The sequence below is a fragment of the Leuciscus leuciscus genome (genome assembly GCF_965113295.1).
Source record: "Leuciscus leuciscus genome assembly, chromosome: 9".
NCBI lineage: Eukaryota > Metazoa > Chordata > Actinopteri > Cypriniformes > Leuciscidae > Leuciscus > Leuciscus leuciscus.
In genome coordinates this window covers 33,075,980-33,097,910 of record NC_138733.1, presented here as the reverse complement: position 1 = coordinate 33,097,910, position 21,931 = coordinate 33,075,980, and the positions used below count along the sequence as shown (strand labels likewise).

Sequence of the window (21,931 nt, the reverse complement as noted above, 5' to 3'; positions counted from 1 at the left end):
CGGCCATCACCCACAGACCCAGGTGGGCAGTCCTTGTATACTTCAGTGCAGTGCAAGCACAGAGTCAGCGAGTAGGGCACCCGGAACTCTTGCCTATATTGTCTGGAAAATGCACTCCAGTTCACAACACCTAATTTAGATAAAATACAGAACAAACAATATTGAATCATTTTAAAGAGAGGCATTAGAATAGTACAGAGTCATACAAGGAATTTCTTTTTTATACATTTTAAACATATTATAGGAAAATGTTAGACAAGATATGCTTGAGTGTTATTGGCTTTGTCTGTAAAGTACCTAAGAGACTTACTTTGTTTATGAACAACAAACTAGTTGAAAAAGTTTGTCAACACAAACTTTAATTTGGCTTGAGAAAGCCTATCCTAAAAGTTTGAAATAGTTTTAAAAGCTTGAAGGTTATTTTGATATATATATATATTTTTTATATATACCTTATATTTATATATATTTATATTCACGAGATGTACACCCCCGCCCAAATCTGCAGGCTGCAGCCAGGTGCTTCTCAAAAAAAGAAGAAAAAAAAATTCCTTGTAATATATGTCCACATAGAAACTGTTACTTCAAATTGTAATAATATATCACAATACTGTTGTTCATAGCCTAGGGCTACTATATTTTAATCAAATAAACGCAGAGGATAAGAGACTTATTTCAAAAACAGTTAAAAATACAGCTGACCTTACGTTGGCCAATAGCAGCGCTTGGTAGAAGTGACGTACGCCAACAGCAGCTGCAAATCAGAGTCTTTTGCCGGAAATACCGACTGTTTTAACCAACAAACGTAGAATTTGTAGTGTTCTTGTCGTGTTTAACACAATCTATACTTGATGTCGCGAGTATATCCATCGTGAAAAATCCAAGCTTGAATTTCCAGTTACCGTCGTACAGAAACACAGGTCGACTCGGCGCTATAAATAGCCCCCGCGCGCACTCCTTTATTGTCGTGTAGAGCGATGAGGACTGTACCCGCCCATTGATCGCTAGAAGGCTCGGCAGATCTGGGCGGGTACACCCTCATCGCAGCACGGCGTTCTTTTGATCTTATTTCATTTATTATACATTTAAATAGGCCAACAAATGCTTACTGTGCTTACCAGTGTACAGTATCATTTCAAATTGACAATTTATGTTATATCAAGTTAGCTTTCAATATGTGCCACCGTCAGGTTTTCATACCTCAAATTAAAACACACTCATATGTCTAATGGGAACAAAATAAAAAACAAACTAAGATTCTGCCCTGTATCATGAAGAAAACACATGTTTATTTTGTCTTACATGATACCTATTGGTGTTGCCCATACCGTATGAACGGTGCTAATTCAGGTTAAGAATGCACTGTGACAGAGGAAAAAAAAGACAGAAAGAATACAAATTATAATAATAACAATCATGATTACCATGACGTCATGCATGCAAAACAGAGAGAAACGACTCAATCCTATTACAATGATTACACAATATACACTGTTACCAGTCAAATTAAATCATTCAAGGAAAATACATCTTTGCAGTGCATACACAGAAGTGGCATCAGATCTGCCATTCATATATTTTCACTGCATTTACAATTGCATACATAAAGCTATGAGAGATCGTTCAAATGAGAAATCAGGAAAAAATTGATCAAATACTTTTAATATATGTCCAAATACAAACTGTTATTTCAAATTGTAATAATACATCACAATACTGTTGTTCATAGCCTAGGCTACTATATTTTAATCAAATAAACGCAGGCTGGGTGAGGATTAGAGACTTATTTCAAAAACATTTAAAAATACAACTGACACACACACACACACACACACACACACACACACGTGTACGTACGTACACACACGCACGCGTGTAGTGTACGTACACACACGCATACGTATACACACACAGACAGACGCGTACGTACACACACGCACACACACACACACACACACACACACACACACACGCGTACGTACGTACACACACACACACACACACACACACACACACACACACACACACACACACACACACACACACACACACACACACACACACACACAGACAGACGCGTCCGTACACACACACACACGCATACGCACACGTATGTGCATACACACACACGCACGTACACTCACACACATGTACACTCACACACACGTACACTCACACACACACGTACGTACACACACACACACACGTACGTACACCCACACACACACACACACACACACACACACACACACACGTACGTACACTCACACACGTACATACACACATCCGTACGTACACTCACACACACACACACACACACACATACACACACACACACACACACACGTACGTGTGTGTGTGTGTGTGTGTGTGTGTGTGTGTGTGTGTGTGTGTGTACGTACGCGTCTGTCTGTGTGTATGCGTGTGTGTACGTACGCATGTGTGTGTACGGTTGATGTACGTGATTATCTGTATGTGTGCATATACACTCACACACGTACGTACACTCACACACGTACGTACACTCACACACGTATGTACACTCACACACGTACGTACACTCACACACGTACGTACACTCACACACACGTACGTACACTCACAAACACTCACACACGTACGTACACTCACACACGTACGTACACACACACACACACACACACACACACACTCACACACGTACGTACACTCACAAACACACAAGTACGTACACTCACACACAATCTACTCAGCCTGAAAAAAAAAACAGTCAACCGAGCAATAGCCCTCAACCTCCTTCTCAGAATAAAGTCCCCGCAGGACTCCGCTTCGGCCATCACCCACAGACCCAGGTGGGCAGTCCTTGTATACTTCAGTGCAGTGCAAGCACAGAGTCAGCGAGTAGGGCACCCGGAACTCTTGCCTATATTGTCTGGAAAATGCACTCCAGTTCACAACACCTAATTTAGATAAAATACAGAACAAACAATATTGAATCATTTTAAAGAGAGGCATTAGAATAGTACAGAGTCATACAAGGAATTTCTTTTTTATACATTTTAAACATATTATAGGAAAATGTTAGACAAGATATGCTTGAGTGTTATTGGCTTTGTCTGTAAAGTACCTAAGAGACTTACTTTGTTTATGAACAACAAACTAGTTGAAAAAGTTTGTCAACACAAACTTTAATTTGGCTTGAGAAAGCCTATCCTAAAAGTTTGAAATAGTTTTAAAAGCTTGAAGGTTATTTTTATATATATATATTTTTTATATATACCTTATATTTATATATATTTATATTCACGAGATGTACACCCCCGCCCAAATCTGCAGGCTGCAGCCAGGTGCTTCTCAAAAAAAGAAGAAAAAAAAATTCCTTGTAATATATGTCCACATAGAAACTGTTACTTCAAATTGTAATAATATATCACAATACTGTTGTTCATAGCCTAGGGCTACTATATTTTAATCAAATAAACGCAGAGGATAAGAGACTTATTTCAAAAACAGTTAAAAATACAGCTGACCTTACGTTGGCCAATAGCAGCGCTTGGTAGAAGTGACGTACGCCAACAGCAGCTGCAAATCAGAGTCTTTTGCCGGAAATACCGACTGTTTTAACCAACAAACGTAGAATTTGTAGTGTTCTTGTCGTGTTTAACACAATCTATACTTGATGTCGCGAGTATATCCATCGTGAAAAATCCAAGCTTGAATTTCCAGTTACCGTCGTACAGAAACACAGGTCGACTCTGCGCTATAAATAGCCCCCGCGCGCACTCCTTTATTGTCGTGTAGAGCGATGAGGACTGTACCCGCCCATTGATCGCTAGAAGGATTGGCAGATCTGGCTGGGTACACCCTCATCGCAACACGGCGTTCTTTTGATCTTATTTCATTTATTATACATTTAAATAGGCCAACAAATGCTTACTGTACACCAGTGTACAGTATCATTTCAAATTGACAATTTATGTTATATCAAGTTAGCTTTCAATATGTGCCACCGTCAGGTTTTCATACCTCAAATTAAAACACACTCATATGTCTAATGGGAACAAAATAAAAAACAAACTAAGATTGTGTTATTTTGTGTTACATGATACCTATTGGTGTTGCCCATACCGTCGGACCATATTCACTTAATTATCTCACTGCAACACTACGTCAATGTTACTTTTACTCTTTGTAGAGTGGATTTTCCTGTGGCGTTGACAGGGCTAACAGTGTAAGATGAAATGACACACCCACTGACTGTATTTTAACAGTAATAAACTGTAAGTTATAAAACAGTAACACTGTTGCCAGTAGTTTACTGTAAAATGTATTTTTTTTGGGTCACCGTTGTGCTGAAGAGCAGAGCCTGTGCTTCAGTCCAGGAGAAGATCTACAAACATTGATGATATGCTGTGTGTTGCTTTATTTAACAGGCTGTGACTGAGTAGTTGCTGGTCCAGTGGAAATCTTTTTTTGTACAATAGCTTTTTAGTGGCCTCAAATGAAATAAGTTCACAGTAATACTTTGGTCACTTTATTAATGCATTATACATTTTAGTTAATACATTTAAATGACAGTTGGTCAATTTAAGGCAGTCGGTTTCTGCAAGTGAAATTAGTTAACTCGAGTTTTAATTTAGTGCATTGCAGTAACATACTGTAGATTACAGTAAAGAACTGTACAATTAACAGTAAATTACTGGCAACAGTGTTGCCAGTATTTTACTGTGAAAAAACCTGGTAAGGTCTAACAGTGTAGCATGTGACTCTTCAGGTCTGAAGCCCTGAAAAACATTTTACCACACTGATCACATGTGAACGATTTCTCTCCAGTGTGGATCCTCTCGTGTCTTTTCAAAGCTGTAATAAAAGGCTTCCCACACTCAAAGCACAAATAAGCTTTTTCACCAGTATGTATTTTCTGATGAACTTTTAAATTCTGCAGATAAGAAAAACTCTTTCCACACAAAGAACATGAATGTGGTTTCTCCTGTGTATGAACTAGCATGTGACTCTTCAGGTCTGAAGCCCTGAAAAACATTTTCCCACACTGATCACATGTGAACGGTTTCTCTCCAGTGTGGATCCTCATGTGAATCGTAAGATTATGTTTGCGTGTGAAACTCTTCCCACACTGATCACATGTGAACGGTTTCTCCAATCCAATCCAATCCACCTTTATTTATAAAGCACCTTAAAAATAACACTGTTGAACAAAGTGCTGAACACAGTCTATAAATAAACAATAACATACAACAGAGGCGCAACAAAAAAATAATAAAACAATAAATAACAATAAAAATAAATGCAACAATAATACAAAACTGAAAGTCAACCCTCAAACTGAGTTAAAAGCCAAAGAAAATAAATGAGTTTTAAGATGAGATTTAAAAACAGGAAGAGACTCAGTCAGTCTGATGTGCAAAGGCAGCTCATTCCAGAGTCTCGGAGCTGCCACGGCAAACGCACGGTCACCTCTAGATTTACGTTTGGTCTTGGGGACGGACCAGCAGTACCTGGTCAGCCGACCGGAGCGAACGAAAGGGGGTGTAGGGCACGAACAGATCAGACAGGTACTGGGGGGCCAGGCCATGCAGACATTTGAATTTTAAAATCAGTACGAAAGTGCACAGGGAGCCAGTGGAGGGATTGGAGGTTGGGTGAGATGGGTTTCTCTCCAGTGTGGATCCTCATGTGATTCTTAAAGTGACATTTTTGTGCGAAACTCTTCCCACATTGATCACATGTGAATGGTTTCTCTCCAGTGTGGATCCTCATGTGATTCTTAAAGTGAGATTTTTGTGTGAAACTCTTCCCACACTGATCACATGTGAATGGTTTCTCTCCAGTGTGGATCCTCATGTGATTCTTAAAGTGAGATTTATGTGCGAAACTCTTCCCACACTGATCACATGTGAATGGTTTCTCTCCAGTGTGGATCCTCATGTGATTCTTAAAGTGAGATTTTTGTGTGAAACTCTTCCCACACTGATCACATGTGAACGGTTTCTCTCCAGTGTGGATCCTCATGTGAATCTCGAGATTATGTTTGCGTGCGAAACTCTTTCCACACTGAGGGGGGACCAGTCCATACCAGCTTGAGATATAAGATGTCTTTAAGGAAATTTACAGAAACTGGGAAAGGAGGAGTCAAGAATGTCAGAAACCTGTATAAAATGTCTATGTTTCATTGAGTCCACTAGGTCATTCTGTTTCACATCTGGGTGGCTGCGGATGTGAAAAGAATCCTCAAAGAATAAACCTTTTCTCTTTAAAACAACTTTGCCTCTTGAAAGTTTTCTTACACCTTTGATGCTGTTTTTATTAATCTCTGAAAATTGCTTTTACAAGTGGTGTCAGAAGTGTCGGATCTCGTGCGGACTCTTCTTCTCCTGGTCCTGAGAACGGATTTGACGGAAGTGCAACCCGGCAGCGTCAGGTGGCCGTCTCATACCTCGACGGTTGAAATACCCGCATTCAGGACCAGTTGAAGAAATCCCACAAAGATCAAAAAGAATCCGTGGCAATTACAGAAAACAGAAAAGCATCTCTGGGTAAGAAACGGCAGAATTGTTTTATTGATGTTAAGTGTAATTTGATAATTGTGAGTGAACGTGAACCATTTTGGCTGAATTTTGCTTTGGTACGAGCGAGAGGTGATTCAGATAATCACAATTGTTTGGGGAAGAAATTGAAGAAGCTTCGGATCAGTTTCTACCACACTTAGCTCGTTGGTGGACGGGAGTGCCACAGGTGGACAGGAGTGCCACAGGTGATTCAGATAATCACAATTGCTGATTAGTTAGTTTTACTCAAAGTCTCTGTAACCTGAGGAAATATAATTAATAGAGCGCTAGAAAGTGCTTAGGCCTATGGGAAGATTTTGAGTAAAACGTAATTACAGAAACCCGACCGATTTTGGGTGACGGAAAAAGATCGGATCTGTCGAAGACGTTTGACAAGATATTGTAAGACACGTGTCGAAGTTGTGAAATCCAGAAGGGAGATTCAGCCAAAATGGGGTCATCTAACAGTAAAGTAGACCATTTTCACACACCTATTTTTTGTCAAATGAAAAAGAACGAGGGAAAACAGAATGGTTGTTGTTGTGTGTGTGTTAAACATGTGTGTACCGAGTTGACAACGGCTCCGCCACCTGCCTACAACACAAACCATTACCCCATAGCAGAAATAACGGCCCAGCTGGACCTCGATCTGGACCGCTCTCCGTCGCCCATGAGAACCGCACAAGAACTGGAGCAGGACAGACAGCGAATGGCACAAAGACAAACAGCGCAGTTTCATGCACATCGCCAGCGGCGCCAGTGCAGCAGGGGAAGGCAAACTCCTCAGCACAGACCGCAACAAGCAGCGAAGAACAAACCTGTGTTTTCCCATTCAAACCCGGCTAATCGAAAAGGACTGAGAGGAAGCGCTGCTGGAGGAAAATGGAACTGTTATGTTTGTGCAACAAATGCCCACTCGCACCGAGACTGTACAAAATGCAGAATATGCAAGAAGGACGGACACTGGAGCAGCGCATGTCCTGCCATAAAGTCGGATTGAACCGAGAGGGCAGGGTTCGGCTCTGGGAATTCAGTCTGGCTACAGCAAAGGGAAGTGAAAATATTTTTACTAACAAACGCACACACGACGCACACACAAACACATACACTGATTTTCTTTCTGCTATCTGCAATGAAGAAACTGCTTGCAAATCTTTTTGTGTGTCTGATGAAACTTTGAGCAAAGCTATGACTGATGATTTGAGCAGTGTTGTAAATGATGAGCGTATGAGATTGGGCAAAAGTACAGGGTTTTTCTGAAGTGCCAATTTATCCGTTACTAGTCAAAGAGTTGTTGTAACGTTAGTTTGTTCATGAGTGTAAAAATGTGAACAAACAGTGAATTGTTGGATGGAAAAGAAGCAGATAAAAGAGAACAGAGTCGATAGGAGAAGGAACTGGCATGTAGGGAAAAGAGAAAGTTTTTCCTGATGGAAAATCAGATAAAAAAAAAGAACAGAGTCGATAGGAGAAGGAACTGGCATGTAGGGAAAAAGAGAATGTTTTTCCTGATGGAAAATACAAACAGTGAATTGTTGGATTGAACAGATACAGAGGAAACTGGCATGTAGGGGAAGATAAAATTCATATTTATGAACGCCTGATTAAGTCAAATTAAGTTGAAATGATATGAAAAGTGAGTTTTAGATAAAAATGTTGTTGATGATAACACAATTAGATAGATGTAAAGACAGCTATGTCTGAAGATTTGGGAAATCAATAATGTACAAAGTCAGATATTTTGTTGAAATTAAGTCATTGAAAGACAAGGACATTGTCTGTTTTATAGACGGTTTCAACGGCAACAACATAAACAAACGTTACTGCGCATGCGCGCTTTTGTGGCCCAAACTTAACTTCCGGTAGAATCAATAACAAACAACAGAGTTCTGTAGAAACCTGTATAGAAACAAGCAAATTACATTAGCTAGCAAGTATGTCTAGTCAGTATTATTTGGGACTACCAATTGAAGAAAAGAGCCGTTACTTGGCCAAACTTAAATGTGACAACGTTACACTGCCAGACCCGTTCAACAAAAATTTGAGGCAAACATTTTTTTCTACAGACCTGTCTGATTTACCGGAGGTCAGTCAGGTAAATATATTTGAGTACTTAGTCGAGAAGGAATGTGTGTACACAAGGGAGGCGTTCAAGGCATATCGCAGCTTGGATGCCTATAACTATTTTCATTCCGGAAAAGTTAAAATGATTCTTACACACACGGATGGAAATACCTGTGTCGTTTACGGGGAAATCGAGGCGGGTCAGACGCTTTCAAAGAGTTACTCCGCCTGGATCATTGCGAAGAAGTCCGGCGAAATCCAGAGTGGACATTGCACCTGCATGGCAGGGTAAGTATGGCTGGCTAGCTAACGTTACATTTTACAATAGTATTTAGATACACTTTTTCAATACTTGCATTTATCCCGTTGGTAAAATGTCTATCTGCATCTATGCAGCAATGGAGAGGTGTGTAGCCATGTGGGTACGATTTTGGTTGCTGCGGAGCAGTGTGTTCAGGATGGACTCCAGAGTGGCCCATCTGTCACTTCAAAACCAAGTGTATGGTCACGGGTGACTAAAAAGGTGAGCATTTTAACAATTATTATATTTAATAATTATATCCTAGTCTTTTCAAATATCAGTGTACAATTGGTGGTATTTTGTACAACACTACATATGTAAATTTTCTTTAATAATTATTTTTATTATCATGTATATTTTTGTATAATGTACATTTCAAATATCCTTTCAGGCTGATCCACAACCAGTAGCTCAGTGTGATTTCTTGAAACCTGGCAAGAAGATCAAGCTACAAGCTCCCCTCTGCCTCCCCCCACTAAATCCAGATGGGTCACCAAAAAAGCTTTTTAAAGCCCTGAAAGTAAGTTATAGTTCATATATCTCTAACAAATCAACTAGTCTAATGTAAAAGATTCAGTACTATACCAGATACATATACATAAAGATACATATAGAAAAGATACATATATACATATACATAAATATACATATATACACACACACACACACACATACATATACATATATATATATATATATATATATATATATATAGCAGTGAAGGTACGATCTTTTCACCATTTACTTTAGGAAGTTGTGCCAGGCTGTGCTCTCTTTTCCGTCATGTGTGACAGCAGTGAGACAGACACAGCCTCTGAGTCAGGTAGTCAGGATTTCATCAGCAGTCAGGGAGAGCAGGATGCTCAGGGAGAGGAACTCAACATGTTCAGCAGCTTAGCTCAGCCCCACAGTGAGCATGGTAGTGCTCTGAGCTGTCCAAAGTGCACAACATTTTATGAGGCCTTCATTAAACTGAACCCAGATCAAGTGGTGGAACTAGAGAGAAACACTAGAAAACAGAGCATAGAACCACTCTGGCATGATGCGCGCAAGCCAGCCAGCAAGGTGCCTCAGCGTGAGACAACTGACCCGGCTAAGTTTATCACTGAACACCTCTACCCAAAGTTCCAGGGGAATATGGCCACAAGGTATGGGAAGGAAAGCGAGGGACTTGCTAAGGAGCAGATTAGGGAGAGGGGCTGCATAGTCATGGACAAAGGGTTGGTGGTGTGTGCAGGAGACCCATGGCTGGCAGCAAGCCCTGATGGCATCATTGATGACAAGCTGCTAGAAGTAAAATGCCCTATCACACTCAATGCTTGCACATCCCTTAATGATGCACTCACTGCCACAAACCAAGACATCAGAGTGGAGGGCGGGCAGTACATTGTGAACCCAAAAGGCCCCAGAGGTTACTACAGGCAGATACAGTTAGGGATGCACTGTCTCGGGCTGAAAACATCCTGTCTTGTTATTTGGACCCCAGTACAGCACCTGGAACTTGATGTGCCTTATGACAATGGTTTTGTCTCCACATATATGCAAAGGCTACGTAGCTTTTACTTTAAACACATGCTGCCAAAAGTTGTGGATGCATTTGTAGAGGGAAGACTGCAGTTGAGTGACAGCTACATGAAAATTGTCACAAAAGCATCTTAATAGTGCTGATCTGAAATAAGTTTTACAAGAAAGTTTTTTGTCTTAAAGCATAGGTTGTTCCTGCCTTTTTGAGCACCAAGCTTTTTCACTTTTTACATCAAATACATTAATACATTAAAAACGGAAATCGTAGTCTATAGTACTTTATTCATCAGTCAATAAATCAGTTAATCAATATTTGTTGGTGTTCATTAGTGAATATATCATTTCATTTTATAATTACAATCCATTTGAAACATTGTGATACAAGTTCAGCACTACAAATATCATAATACATGTGTTTGGTATTTTAATATATTTAATTTAAGAAAAAAGTAATCCCGTAGGTAAAAGTATCAAATTAAAGAGTTTGTTCACCCAAAAATGAAAATTCTGTCATTCATTTCTCTCCCTCATTTCGTTCCAAACCTGTAAGACCTTCGTTCATCTTCAGAACACAAATGAAGATATTTTTGATGAGATCCGAGAGCTTTCTGTCCCTCCATTGACAGCCTAATAATTAAAAATAGCTTAATTTGTGTTCCGAAGATGAACAAAGGTCTTGCAGGTTTGGAACGACATGAGGGTTTTTAGGTGGTGAACTGTCCCTTTAAGTTGTAGTTAAGTCCTGCTTTATTTTGGTACAAGTGGTTTCCCCAGATTTGTAAGTGCTGCACAAACAATTAATATTTTATCTATTGTGCAAAGACTGTTATCATTTCTCCGTTTGACCATACTGACTGGCAGGGTGTTCCGCAGAATTCTGAATGTCTTCAGTTTTCCTATGGCCCTTTCCACGTGAATTCTCACTCGGGACATTTTTCTAGAGTGTGTCACCTCTAATCCTGTCAATTGTTTTCTTCCCTTTGTAGATGCTGGTACATGAAGACGAACACATTTGGTGGCAAAATATTCGGGAAAATTGAAGCCTCGATCAGCCATTACATGGTCTCCTTGTTCAAGAAGGTCAATTAAGCCTGAATTTTTTGTAATAACCTTGTCACTAGCACGACCACCCCAGACTTTTGATAAAAATGTAAAAGCTCCTGTTGGACTAATACCAACAAGGAACTTCACAGTATTATGTGATTTATAATGGGAGTATGTGACTGCCCGTGTTTGCAAACTAGTTGGCCTCTCAATGAACACTTCAGTACAGTCTATTATACATCTAACTTGTTGAAAACCTGTAGTCTTGAAGAGGGTGGGGAGATTTCTTCTGATATCTTTCCTGGATGGCCACCGGACAAGGCATTGTAACTCTTTAGCCATCACATCGAGCCATTCATGAAAGATGTTTGAGACAGTTCCACAACTCACTCTGAAGCGAAAAGCGAGGTCTTGATGAGTTAAGCCTAGACGAAGCTTCATCAGGACCACAAGAAACTGCTCGGGAAGGGTAAGTATGGTTGATGATGCGTTCCATGTTGTTGTCAGGTAAGTGAGGAGGGTGAAAAACACAGAAGCAGATGGTAGACCAGTGTAAAAATGAGTGTGCTTGTCATCATTTAAAATAAAATCAGACGGACTGCCAAACATGTGCTCTTGTAGTCGTTTTTCTTGAGATTCCAGTTTCTTCTCCAGTAAAGCCATTTTTCTTTTTAATTCAATGTTTTCATTTTGTAGCTGGTCAATGTCTGCCATTGACAGATCTGTACCCACAGCAGTGCATCCTTCTTCAGGGTCAGCGTGGGTGACCTCTAAGGAAGGTGAATCCATAGACTCAACCACAGATGGTCTCCTCTGTCTCCTCTGGTATCGCTCCAACTTCTGTGAACCATCAATGGTGTTTTTATGAGCGAAAACTGATGGAACATAATCTGGATGGCATGGGTCCACTGATGGCGCACCTAAAATAAAGACAGAAACAGTTTGTGTTGACAGTATTGCACCTTGCTAAGCATCATACATGCATGCTTTGCATAATCCATAACTGGTTTCATGTGCATTTCTATGATATTGATTAAAACTTGATTAAAAAAAATATTAGTAGCCTTTCTAGTACAATGAAATTAGATCAAAGTCAAATTTATTTCACAATGCACATTGTTTTAAAGCAGCTTTACAGATAAAATATATCAGTGATAATGTAGTAAATTCGTCAGTGAAAATGTAGTAAAAGTCCATATTTAGTACTTCATTTAAAGCTTCATTAGAAGAGCTTATGCATTATTGTATTTATGTCCCCAGGAAATAAGCCAAAGGTGACTGTTAGTTAAATAATGTAGTTTATTTTTATAGCATTGATGGAAAAATATCGTGGCTTTTATGTTTGATAGACATCAGGTATCATAACGCTAGTTTAAATCATAGCGCAGCTAAAATGTATCAACTACGACATTGAGCTAACGTTACTGTGTAAAATGAATGTATACAATGTTACAGCTGACGTTACGTGTGTAGCTGCTAGTAATCAATTTAGTTAAACACATAACGTTAACTATTGCAGGCTTGTTACTGGTCAGCTAGCTATTATCTGTTGCTTATCATGAGTTTCTTACCTGTAACGAAGTGAGTGCTACAGATCCTTGAATTGTTGCCTGGCTGCCAAGCCTCCCTTCGCACAGCGGTGATCCATGCTCGCCGTCTCCCTTCGTTTTTAGGAAACCGAAACATTTTTATTTTCGATAAGGAATTTGTTCCAGAGGTCAGGTTGCATCCCACAGCACAACAACCTGAGCCCAACTTCAGTCTACTCATCACCTTTATTTTAACTGCGTTTGTAGTCGGCGCCATAATTATTACGGATAAACAACACAGACCGGAAGTTAACTTCGGGCCAATGCGTAACCCCGGCAACGCGCGTGCGTGCGATGAAACCGTCTATAAAGGAAATTATGGGTTGGAGATAATTTCCCTAGACACGTATGACTAAAAGTTAATCAGAAACTTTGTGAAACCCGCTTAGAATATTTTGATTTTCCATGTCGCTTATGAAAATTAATGTTCTGCCAATAATAATGATGTGGATGTGCTTTATTGTATTAATGTTATGAAAACAAGGTTATTTAAGTGTAGATTGCCATATTTTTATAACAAGAGTTGAAGGTGCAAACGGCTAGGATAGCTGTCTGTGTAATTTAGAGACTGAGAACAAGATTTGAGGAATCTTGTGATTTCTGTGGAACAGTAGAGATAAGTGGGACTGAATAATGATAATATTAAGTTGAATCTGCATACTAACCATTTGAATAAGCTATCAAACCAGTGTTAATGAAATTAATGACATGCTAAATTTCTTTATACTGTATGAAGAGTAACTGAATAGTCCTGATACAAAAGAGAGCAAATGCTGTAAGCAGCTCTGCTCTGAAGCTCTCAGTTTAAAGAGATTTGCAGATTATGTTTTTGTAAAAGTTTGATTCTGATTGGAAAGATCAACTTTGACTGGCTCCAAACAAAGAAAGTGCCAAACTAACACAAATTTAAAGAAAAGTCTGTGTTAATATAGAAAGTAGATCAGTGTTAATATGATGAAGATTGTGATTCGGCTATTGTAATTGAATTTGCAGCGGACAGTGGGGGAAAATGCAGAGAACTTATCAGGGGCTCTGTTTGCATTTCCTGAATAAGAACACACTGCTTCAGGGGTGTAAAGTAGGGTGGAGATGTTAGAAAGATCACAGGGATAAGACTGTAGGTAGAATAACAAAGAGTGTTTTATTGCGGTCAGCGGAGTCATTCAGTGACTGTAAAATGCGATGATATAGAGAGACAAATCTAACGAATGATTTATAGTGATAATCATAAAATGTATGACAAAGCAGAGAGCGCAGCCTCAAAAGCTAGTAGGAACCATAGAAGCAGATTGATAAACTCCTAGAGAAAACATTGAAGTCGGGTATTAAATTATGGTAATTGAAAACCTGACAACTAAAATTGAAATGAAATTTTAAACGTTATTAAGAACTAGAATAATTCTTATTATTTTTTAAGATAAAATAAACAGAAGCAGTGTTACAGGATTAACAGTTGCTAAATGTAAAATGTGTAAAAGGCATTTGATTAAACAAAAGCTTGTTGTTGACTATGAAAAGAGCTAACAGCTGATGTTTTGGGTTCAAAAGATAAGATTGTGAATTGGCCAAAACAGGTTTGCTTTTCTGAATTTGGTATGTGCTGTGACTGAAACTGCCACAGTTTCAGTGCAACAGAGACTCATTCTGAGTGGAAATTTGTAATGTCTAAATTACAATACATGTAATTTATGGAAAAGATGCCTTAAGATGGTAGATAAAGTCTGAAGTTAAAAGTTTATGAGAATGCAGTGTATCAGTCCTGAATGCCTCAAGAGTCTCTCTCTCATTCAATGTCAGCTGAAAGCTGTTGTCTGAGCCTGTGTAAAGCACAGTGTTTCAGTTGAAAATCATAGACACAGAGATGTTAAAGGAAATCATTGCCATTCAAAAGGGCAATTTGTACTTAAAACGTTTTAAAAGTAAAACTGAAAGACTTTAAAGAAGTCTTTAAAATAATACTGTTTTGAACTTGTTTATTTTAGGACCAGTGACTTTGTCTCATTTTAGCCCCCACCATAAAACAGGGCTGATGGCTCCGGCTACAGAAGTAACAGTACACTGAATGTACGATTGTGATCTAAATTCACTGAGTATAATCTAAGCAGCTAGGTTGCTGCCTTTAAAATGATTAATGAATTTAAGTGATTAAATACTGCTGTTATTAATCCGTCTCCCTATGTTTAACACTAGTAGGCAGTCCGAATGGCTCTGATGACTCTTGAATGCGCCTTTTCCTAAGCTCCAGAAAACAACAGATTATGTTGAAGAAAACGGTCACAGATTCTGTAATGGGGAAAAGCGGTTACCAGTGTGTACGAGTGATTACTTCAAAGACGGGTAAGATCTTTTAAGCCAAAAGGACAACCTAAGACAGAAGGATCACGCAAAAACACTGGGCATTTCCTGATGGAGGTGTTTTTATGTGAGATGGATATGAGAGTGGCGCTGATTGACTGAGTGGCGATCAGCATCAGCAGATAATTGAGAGGTGAGATGAGCTGTAAGAAGTTCAGTCTGCCCCAGAAAATGTGAGCCCCTATACCACTCACAAGAAACCGCGTTGATTGTATGGCTTGTCCTCCATTGTGACGTGTCTGCATCTATGCCAGGGAGACAACACCCTGAAGAAAAGAAAATTATTGCTTAAGAGCTAATGGAAATAGGCTTTCAAGAGCCAACTGAGACCGTGAGGTGATTGTCATTATTTGTTGTGGAGACCGTAACAAGTCGTATTAATTTATATAAGGAACATGATGTTGGTTGCCTCATGGGCAAGGAAAAAATGTTTGATATTGAACTAGTTTTAACTTCTGAAGGTCGTTAGACATGGTGGTGGCTAAAGATGAGAACAGCTTGTGATGAGTCAAGAGAAATTTCTGAAAAAAACGAAGGTTAGGTGAATTGAGTATTTAAACTAAAGATAACCTTAGAAAAGATCATAGAATAATGTATTTTAGATTATTATAATGGTTCTAATTTGAGTCAAATATTTGTATTTTGACATTTGTGAACTATTAAGGGTTGACTATGACTATGATTATTTTAGTTACAGTCCTAGGAGGCTGTTGAAAAGATTATTTGCTTATAGTGAGAGAGAAAGAGACTGCTTGAGTGGACTACTGAGAGACTGCTTGATACTCTGCCTGTCTTTCTGTTATCAGTCAGCCAAAGAAAGATGAAGCAAAACAATCCAGCTGACTTTTCTAAAATCAAATGAATAATGAACAGACATGCTTTGAAACTGGTTAAGAGGCCATAAATAAAAACATTAGATAAAAGATACAGGAAAATGTAAGGTTTAACTGTCATTTAAAATTTAAATATTTTTAGAGAAAATATATAAATAAGAAATATGAGCGGTTCATAGTCAGGGATGAGTGTGAGTGTTAATTCATGTTTTGAACAGTATGCGTTAGTTAAGGACAACTATCCCGTCTGAATAGTGTGTATAAATTTGTCATTTAACCTCTGGAAAGAGTGTTTTAGTATTTTAAATGGGTTAAGGCAAATGACAAATTTGAAAGTAAGCTGAGGATTGTGAGTCAATCTGATGAGAAGGCAACACAGAACATAGGACGAGCCTTAAGTTGATTGGTCATCGAGCTCTGTCTGATTGTTATTTTGGTCATTTATGATGTGCAGTAGATTTGAATTACTTTCTGGACAGGTTTAAGTATTGATGTGTAAATTAGAATTGTGAAGTCATAGATAGCCGTCAGTCATGTGTTGAGAAAATGTTATAGATTTGACAGCAACAAACACGTAGGCTAAGTAAATATCAGACTATCCAGAGAGCCCTTAACAGTTAGCCTATGTATTGTAAAGTAGGGGGAGATTGTCATTCGACTGACGTTGACGAAGTGTGGAAACCACAACCTGACCTGACCAATTGATGACCTGAAGAATGTTCGTAGATGACAGTTGCTTAAGAGACCAAACAATAGGCCTGAAAAGCAAGAAACACTGTGAGACTCGGGGCCGTTGCCTTAAAACAATTTGATAAGAAGATGAAATTGTGGCTTTAAGTAATATTTTTGTTTCAGAGGCAGAGAAAGATGTCTAAAGGAAATTTGGCTGAAGGACAACGTTTGGGTTAACAAACTATATCCAAACAAATGTTACCAAATAAATATTAACAAATATTGCAGTTTTCCTGTTGCTCGAACATTAGAGTGTGACACCTGTAACGCCAAGGTCATGGGTTTGATTTCCGAGGGAAAGCAAGAACTTTATTTGTCTTAGCCAGCCAGATCTGGTTTACCAAGGGGTTCACATTTGCTGAAAGCCATCGCACAGGTGGGAAGATAAATGTTGGGAGGACATTGGGTTTAATTGTGTGCATTGTTTGTATTTTAAGTGTGCTAATAACAAGAATTGTTTCGACAGGAAACGCCGGAGCAGATGTGGCAGCACAGCAGACAAAAGAAAACTATGTGACAATAACCTCAACATTTGTTTTTCTTTACAGAAGATGCAGACTTTGCGCATGGCATGAGCAAAGTGAAGAAACAGTGCCTAACCCTGTGCAACGCATAACTTAACATTTTCATTTTGCAGGATGTCAGAACGGATTGAACCAAACAGAACTGATTCTGTATTGTTTTGTTAACATGAGCAACATGGGTTGAATGTTTTTTAGGGGAACAAGGACCCCGAGTGCTATTCAATGAGCAAGAAATTATCCGGTGATATGTTTCAGGTTGAAAATTTCACAGGTCACACCAAAGGGACGGCAAGACAAGCGGTCACTAACAAAATCACTTAAGGTCTGCTTTCGCAGGTGACAGCAGACAGTAAATGACTCATTCCAGTGGGGGTGCGATCGTGATCTAAGGGAAAATCTTGTAAAGGATTTGAAAATGATTGAAGAGTGTTAGACCTGGGTCGAAGCATCTGACCTTAACCACACCAACCAACGTCAGCAACCCAAAACACCAACGCAAAGAATAAAGTGGGGGATCAATGATATGTGCTAGAAACTATCTACCCCGCCAACGTTGGAAAAATCCTCTCTACGGCATGCAAAGTGTCATATTGGTGAAGATGGAACGTCCATGAGGCAACGAGATGATCAACATATCTGGAGAAAATGTTGACCAATTAATGGTTGAAGAAAAGTTTTGTGATTTTTATTTGATTGAATCAAATTAGGGCTTAGTATTGATATAAATCTAATCATTTGACTTGTGCAAAGAAAAATGTGTTTTCAGGTGGAAGATCTATTAATTAATGTGAAGTATGGTGATATAAAAAAAAAAAAAAAGACGGTGTGTAATGGAAAAGTCAGGGATAATTTCGAACAACGAATGATCAAATTATAAAACTTTTCGGGTTAGATTTTATTAAATAGATTTTAGTTAAATATAGCTTTAGAAGTAAAACCATTTCCTGACAAAATATTGTGATTAATTGAAAAAGCTACATATACAAATACATAGTGTTATGATTGTATGTGTTATTCTGATAATTTTGTTATTAATGGGTACAGTCTATCCTAGGGATGAACAAAATATGCAGATGGTACGAGTAACGGAAGTTGCAATTATAATAATTTACGTTTTTCTCACTATATGCTTTGAGCTATGTCTGGGATGACTGAGGGTCTGGTTCTCAACCAGGAAAATGCGATAACAATGTTTGTTCATTTTTAGCCCGGTTTCAGGCAAAATGCTTATTTATTTGTTACAAGCTTTTTACTTTTAAAAAATCGTATTTCTTTCAAAGTTCAAGTAGAGTGATCAGGTATACAAAAAAAAAAAAAAAAAAAAATCAGACATGAAGGGTATAACTGTTCTTGAATTAAGACTTGAATTAATTCTATTCTCAAAGATTTAACAGTATAATGGGTTTGATTAGGAAACAAGAGTGAATTTTTTCTATGTTGTTTATCAGAGAATGATAAAGAGAAGGAATATTGTGATGGAAAAAATTCAGTATTACTTAATTTTCATCGTTTTCCTAACTGTTAATATCATCTAGTCATATGTTTCTGTGAGGATCTCTTACAGCTGAAGGGGACATGAAAGAATAAACACAATAATGCCAGATGGGCCAGGAAAGAGAACAACCACCTGGGGCACGAGAAAGAGTTTTAGTTAAGGAATACAGGGTGTCGTATAATAATAGGGTCCCAGGCCCCCTCCTGAGGGAAGCAGGAGGTCATTTAGATTGTAGATGAAGGCCTTTTGACTTCTCAGGGACAAAGAACAGCATGTGTTCTGGGGGGGGGGGATCAGTCCATACCAGCTTGAGATATAAGATGTCTTTAAGGAAATTTACAGAAACTGGGAAAGGAGGAGTCAAGAATGTCAGAAACCTGTATAAAATGTCTATGTTTCATTGAGTCCACTAGGTCATTCTGTTTCACATCTGGGTGGCTGCGGATGTGAAAAGAATCCTCAAAGAATAAACCTTTTCTCTTTAAAACAACTTTGCCTCTTGAAAGTTTTCTTACACCTTTGATGCTGTTTTTATTAATCTCTGAAAATTGCTTTTACAAGTCATTTAGCAGACGCCTTTATCCAAAGCGACTTACAAATTAGGACAAAATTCAGCGAGTCATCATAAAGAGGCAAAAGCAACAACAACGCAAGAAGTGCTCAAAATACGAAGTTCAGGTATTATTCAGAGTAGCATAAGCCTGATAAGTGATGTTTCAAAGGGAAAGGAAATTTTTTTTTTTTTTTTTTTCTATAAGGTTAAGTGCTCACAGAAGAGATTGGTTTTCAGCTGTCTTTTGAATGTTGTCAGGGATTCTGCATTCCGGATGAGGGTGGGGAGAGCGTTCCACCAGCACGGAACTGTGAATGAGAATGTTCTGGAAAGTGATTTTGTGGCTTTCTGTGATGGAACCACGAGACGTCGCTCGTTGACCGATCGTAGGTGTCTGGTAGGGATGTAGACTCGTAGGAGTGAGTGAAAGTAGGAGGGAGCTGAGCCTGTGATAGTTCTGTAAGCAAGCGTCAGTGCCTTGAACTTGATGCGAGCAGCGAGAGGTAGCCAGTGCAGAGAGATGAACAGAGGAGTGACGTGGGCCCTCTTGGGCTCGTTGAAGATAAGACGAGCTGCAGCATTCTGGATCATCTGTAGGGGTTTGGTTGCACATGCTGGAAGTCCAGCCAGAAGAGCATTGCAGTAGTCAAGCCTCGAGATGACCAGGGCCTGGACGATAAGTTGTGTTGCATGCTCAGTTAGGAAAGGCCTGATCTTCCTGATGTTGTGCAGTGCAAACCTGCATGATCGAGCTGTCTTTGAAATGTGATCTGTGAAGGTCAGCTGGTCATCAAACGTTACTCCAAGATTTCTGACCGATCTTGATGGGGTGATTAATGATGACTCTAGCTGGATGGTGAAGTCGTGCTGTAGAGACGGATTGGCAGGGAGGACGAGAAGCTCAGTCTTTGCCAGGTTGAGCTGCAGGTGATGTTCCTTCATCCATGTGGAGATGTCCGCCAGACAGCTTGAGACCCGTGCAGCTACTGTGGGATCATCTGGTTGAAAGGAGAGGAAGAGCTGCGTGTCATCAGCATAGCAGTGGTAGGAAAAACCGTGTGCCTGTATGATGTGTCCCAGTGATGTGGTGTAGATGGAGAAGAGGAGGGGACCAAGAACTGAACCCTGGGGAACACCTGTGGTCAGCTGATGTGCTCTGGATACCTCACCTCTCCATGCGACCTTGAAGGACCTACCTGTGAGATAGGACTCAAACCAGTGGAGTGAAGTTCCTGTGATGCCCAGTGATGAGAGGGTGGACATAAGGATCTGATGATTCACCGTGTCGAAGGCAGCAGACAGATCCAGGAGAATGAGGACTGAAGATTTGGAAGCAGCTTTTGCGATCCGTAGGGCTTCTGTGACTGACAGTAATGCAGTCTCAGTTGAATGTCCTTTCTTGAAGCCAGATTGGTTGAACATCCAGCTAGTTGTTTAGAGACAAGAAGGATGTTAGTTGGTTGAAGACAGCTCTTTCAAGTGTCTTCGCAATGAATGGTAGGAGAGAGATAGGTCTGTAATTCTCTACAAATGATGTGTTTAGCGTGGGTTTTTTGAGCAGTGGAGTAACCCGAGCCTGCTTGAATGCTGTAGGGAAGGTGCCAGTATGGAGGGATGAGTTGATGATGTGTGTGAGTGATGGTAGAAGTGTGGGAGAGATGGCTTGTAGAAGGTGTGAGGGGATGGGGTCAAGCGGGCAGGTGGTAGGGTGACTGGAGAGGAGCATTTATTAGATCAACTGCACAATTATCTAAAATAATATTAACATTTTAAAACTATACAACAGTAATACAGTTCTGACAGTCTCTCAGATAAATATTACATTTATTTAAATAAAAATGTTGTAAATACTTACTAATTTAAAATGAACAATTAATTAGCCATTGTAGGGTTGGGCCGATAGACGATGCCATCATCCATTGCAATGGCTGACAAGACATCATGATGTTGAGCCAGCATTGAGCTGATCAACAAACGGACAGGGAACTACGTCATCACGTCGAAAGGTCACGCCGGCGCCGGCAGAAGTACACTGTTTACAATGCGACTGTATGAAGACTAAGACAAACGAGACAAACGCTCTTTCTAAGTGAAAAAGCGATCTCATTTTCTCCCTCAACTTCAAAATCGTCTGCCATCATTGTTTTACCTTTTTTTTGTTAAAATGTGTTTGTACTTCTGCCGGCGCCGGCGTGACTTTTCAACGTGATGACGTAGTTCCCTGTCCATTTGTTGATCTGCTCAACAGTGATGCGCGGGTCAATGTATAAACAACCCGGACCCGACCGACGTTTTCAACTAACCCGCCCGCAACTCGGACCGCAAAAAAAGAGAAAGAAAATATTGTACCCGACCCGCTTCCTGACCCGCAT

At 39.5% G+C, this 21,931-nt stretch overlaps 2 protein-coding genes and 1 long non-coding RNA gene across 3 annotated transcripts; 1 reads left to right on the top strand and 2 right to left on the bottom strand.

The window, feature by feature from the left end:
- The first annotated feature begins 8,349 nt into the window (after nt 1–8,349).
- Nucleotides 8,350–12,086, top strand: LOC309505448. Its single transcript, XR_014208440.1, has 4 exons — nt 8,350–8,897; nt 9,006–9,132; nt 9,302–9,430; nt 11,421–12,086. It is a non-coding gene; the product is annotated as an uncharacterized lncRNA (long non-coding RNA).
- Nucleotides 9,975–13,352, bottom strand: LOC309505447 (uncharacterized protein). Its single transcript, XM_082178829.1, has 2 exons — nt 13,050–13,352; nt 9,975–12,398 (listed from the first exon to the last, which is right to left on the bottom strand). Exons 1-2 carry the CDS (start codon nt 13,282–13,284, stop codon nt 11,182–11,184), a joined length of 1,452 nt encoding a protein of 483 aa, XP_082034955.1. The 5' UTR covers nt 13,285–13,352; the 3' UTR covers nt 9,975–11,181.
- A 6,218-nt stretch (nt 13,353–19,570) lies between these two features.
- Nucleotides 19,571–21,271, bottom strand: LOC309506067 (uncharacterized protein). The gene is made up of 2 exons (XM_082179616.1): nt 20,756–21,271; nt 19,571–20,557 (listed from the first exon to the last, which is right to left on the bottom strand). The coding sequence occupies exons 1-2, from the start codon at nt 20,979–20,981 to the stop codon at nt 19,758–19,760; spliced, it is 1,026 nt and encodes a 341-aa protein (XP_082035742.1). The 5' UTR covers nt 20,982–21,271; the 3' UTR covers nt 19,571–19,757.
- Nucleotides 21,272–21,931: the final 660 nt, after the last annotated feature.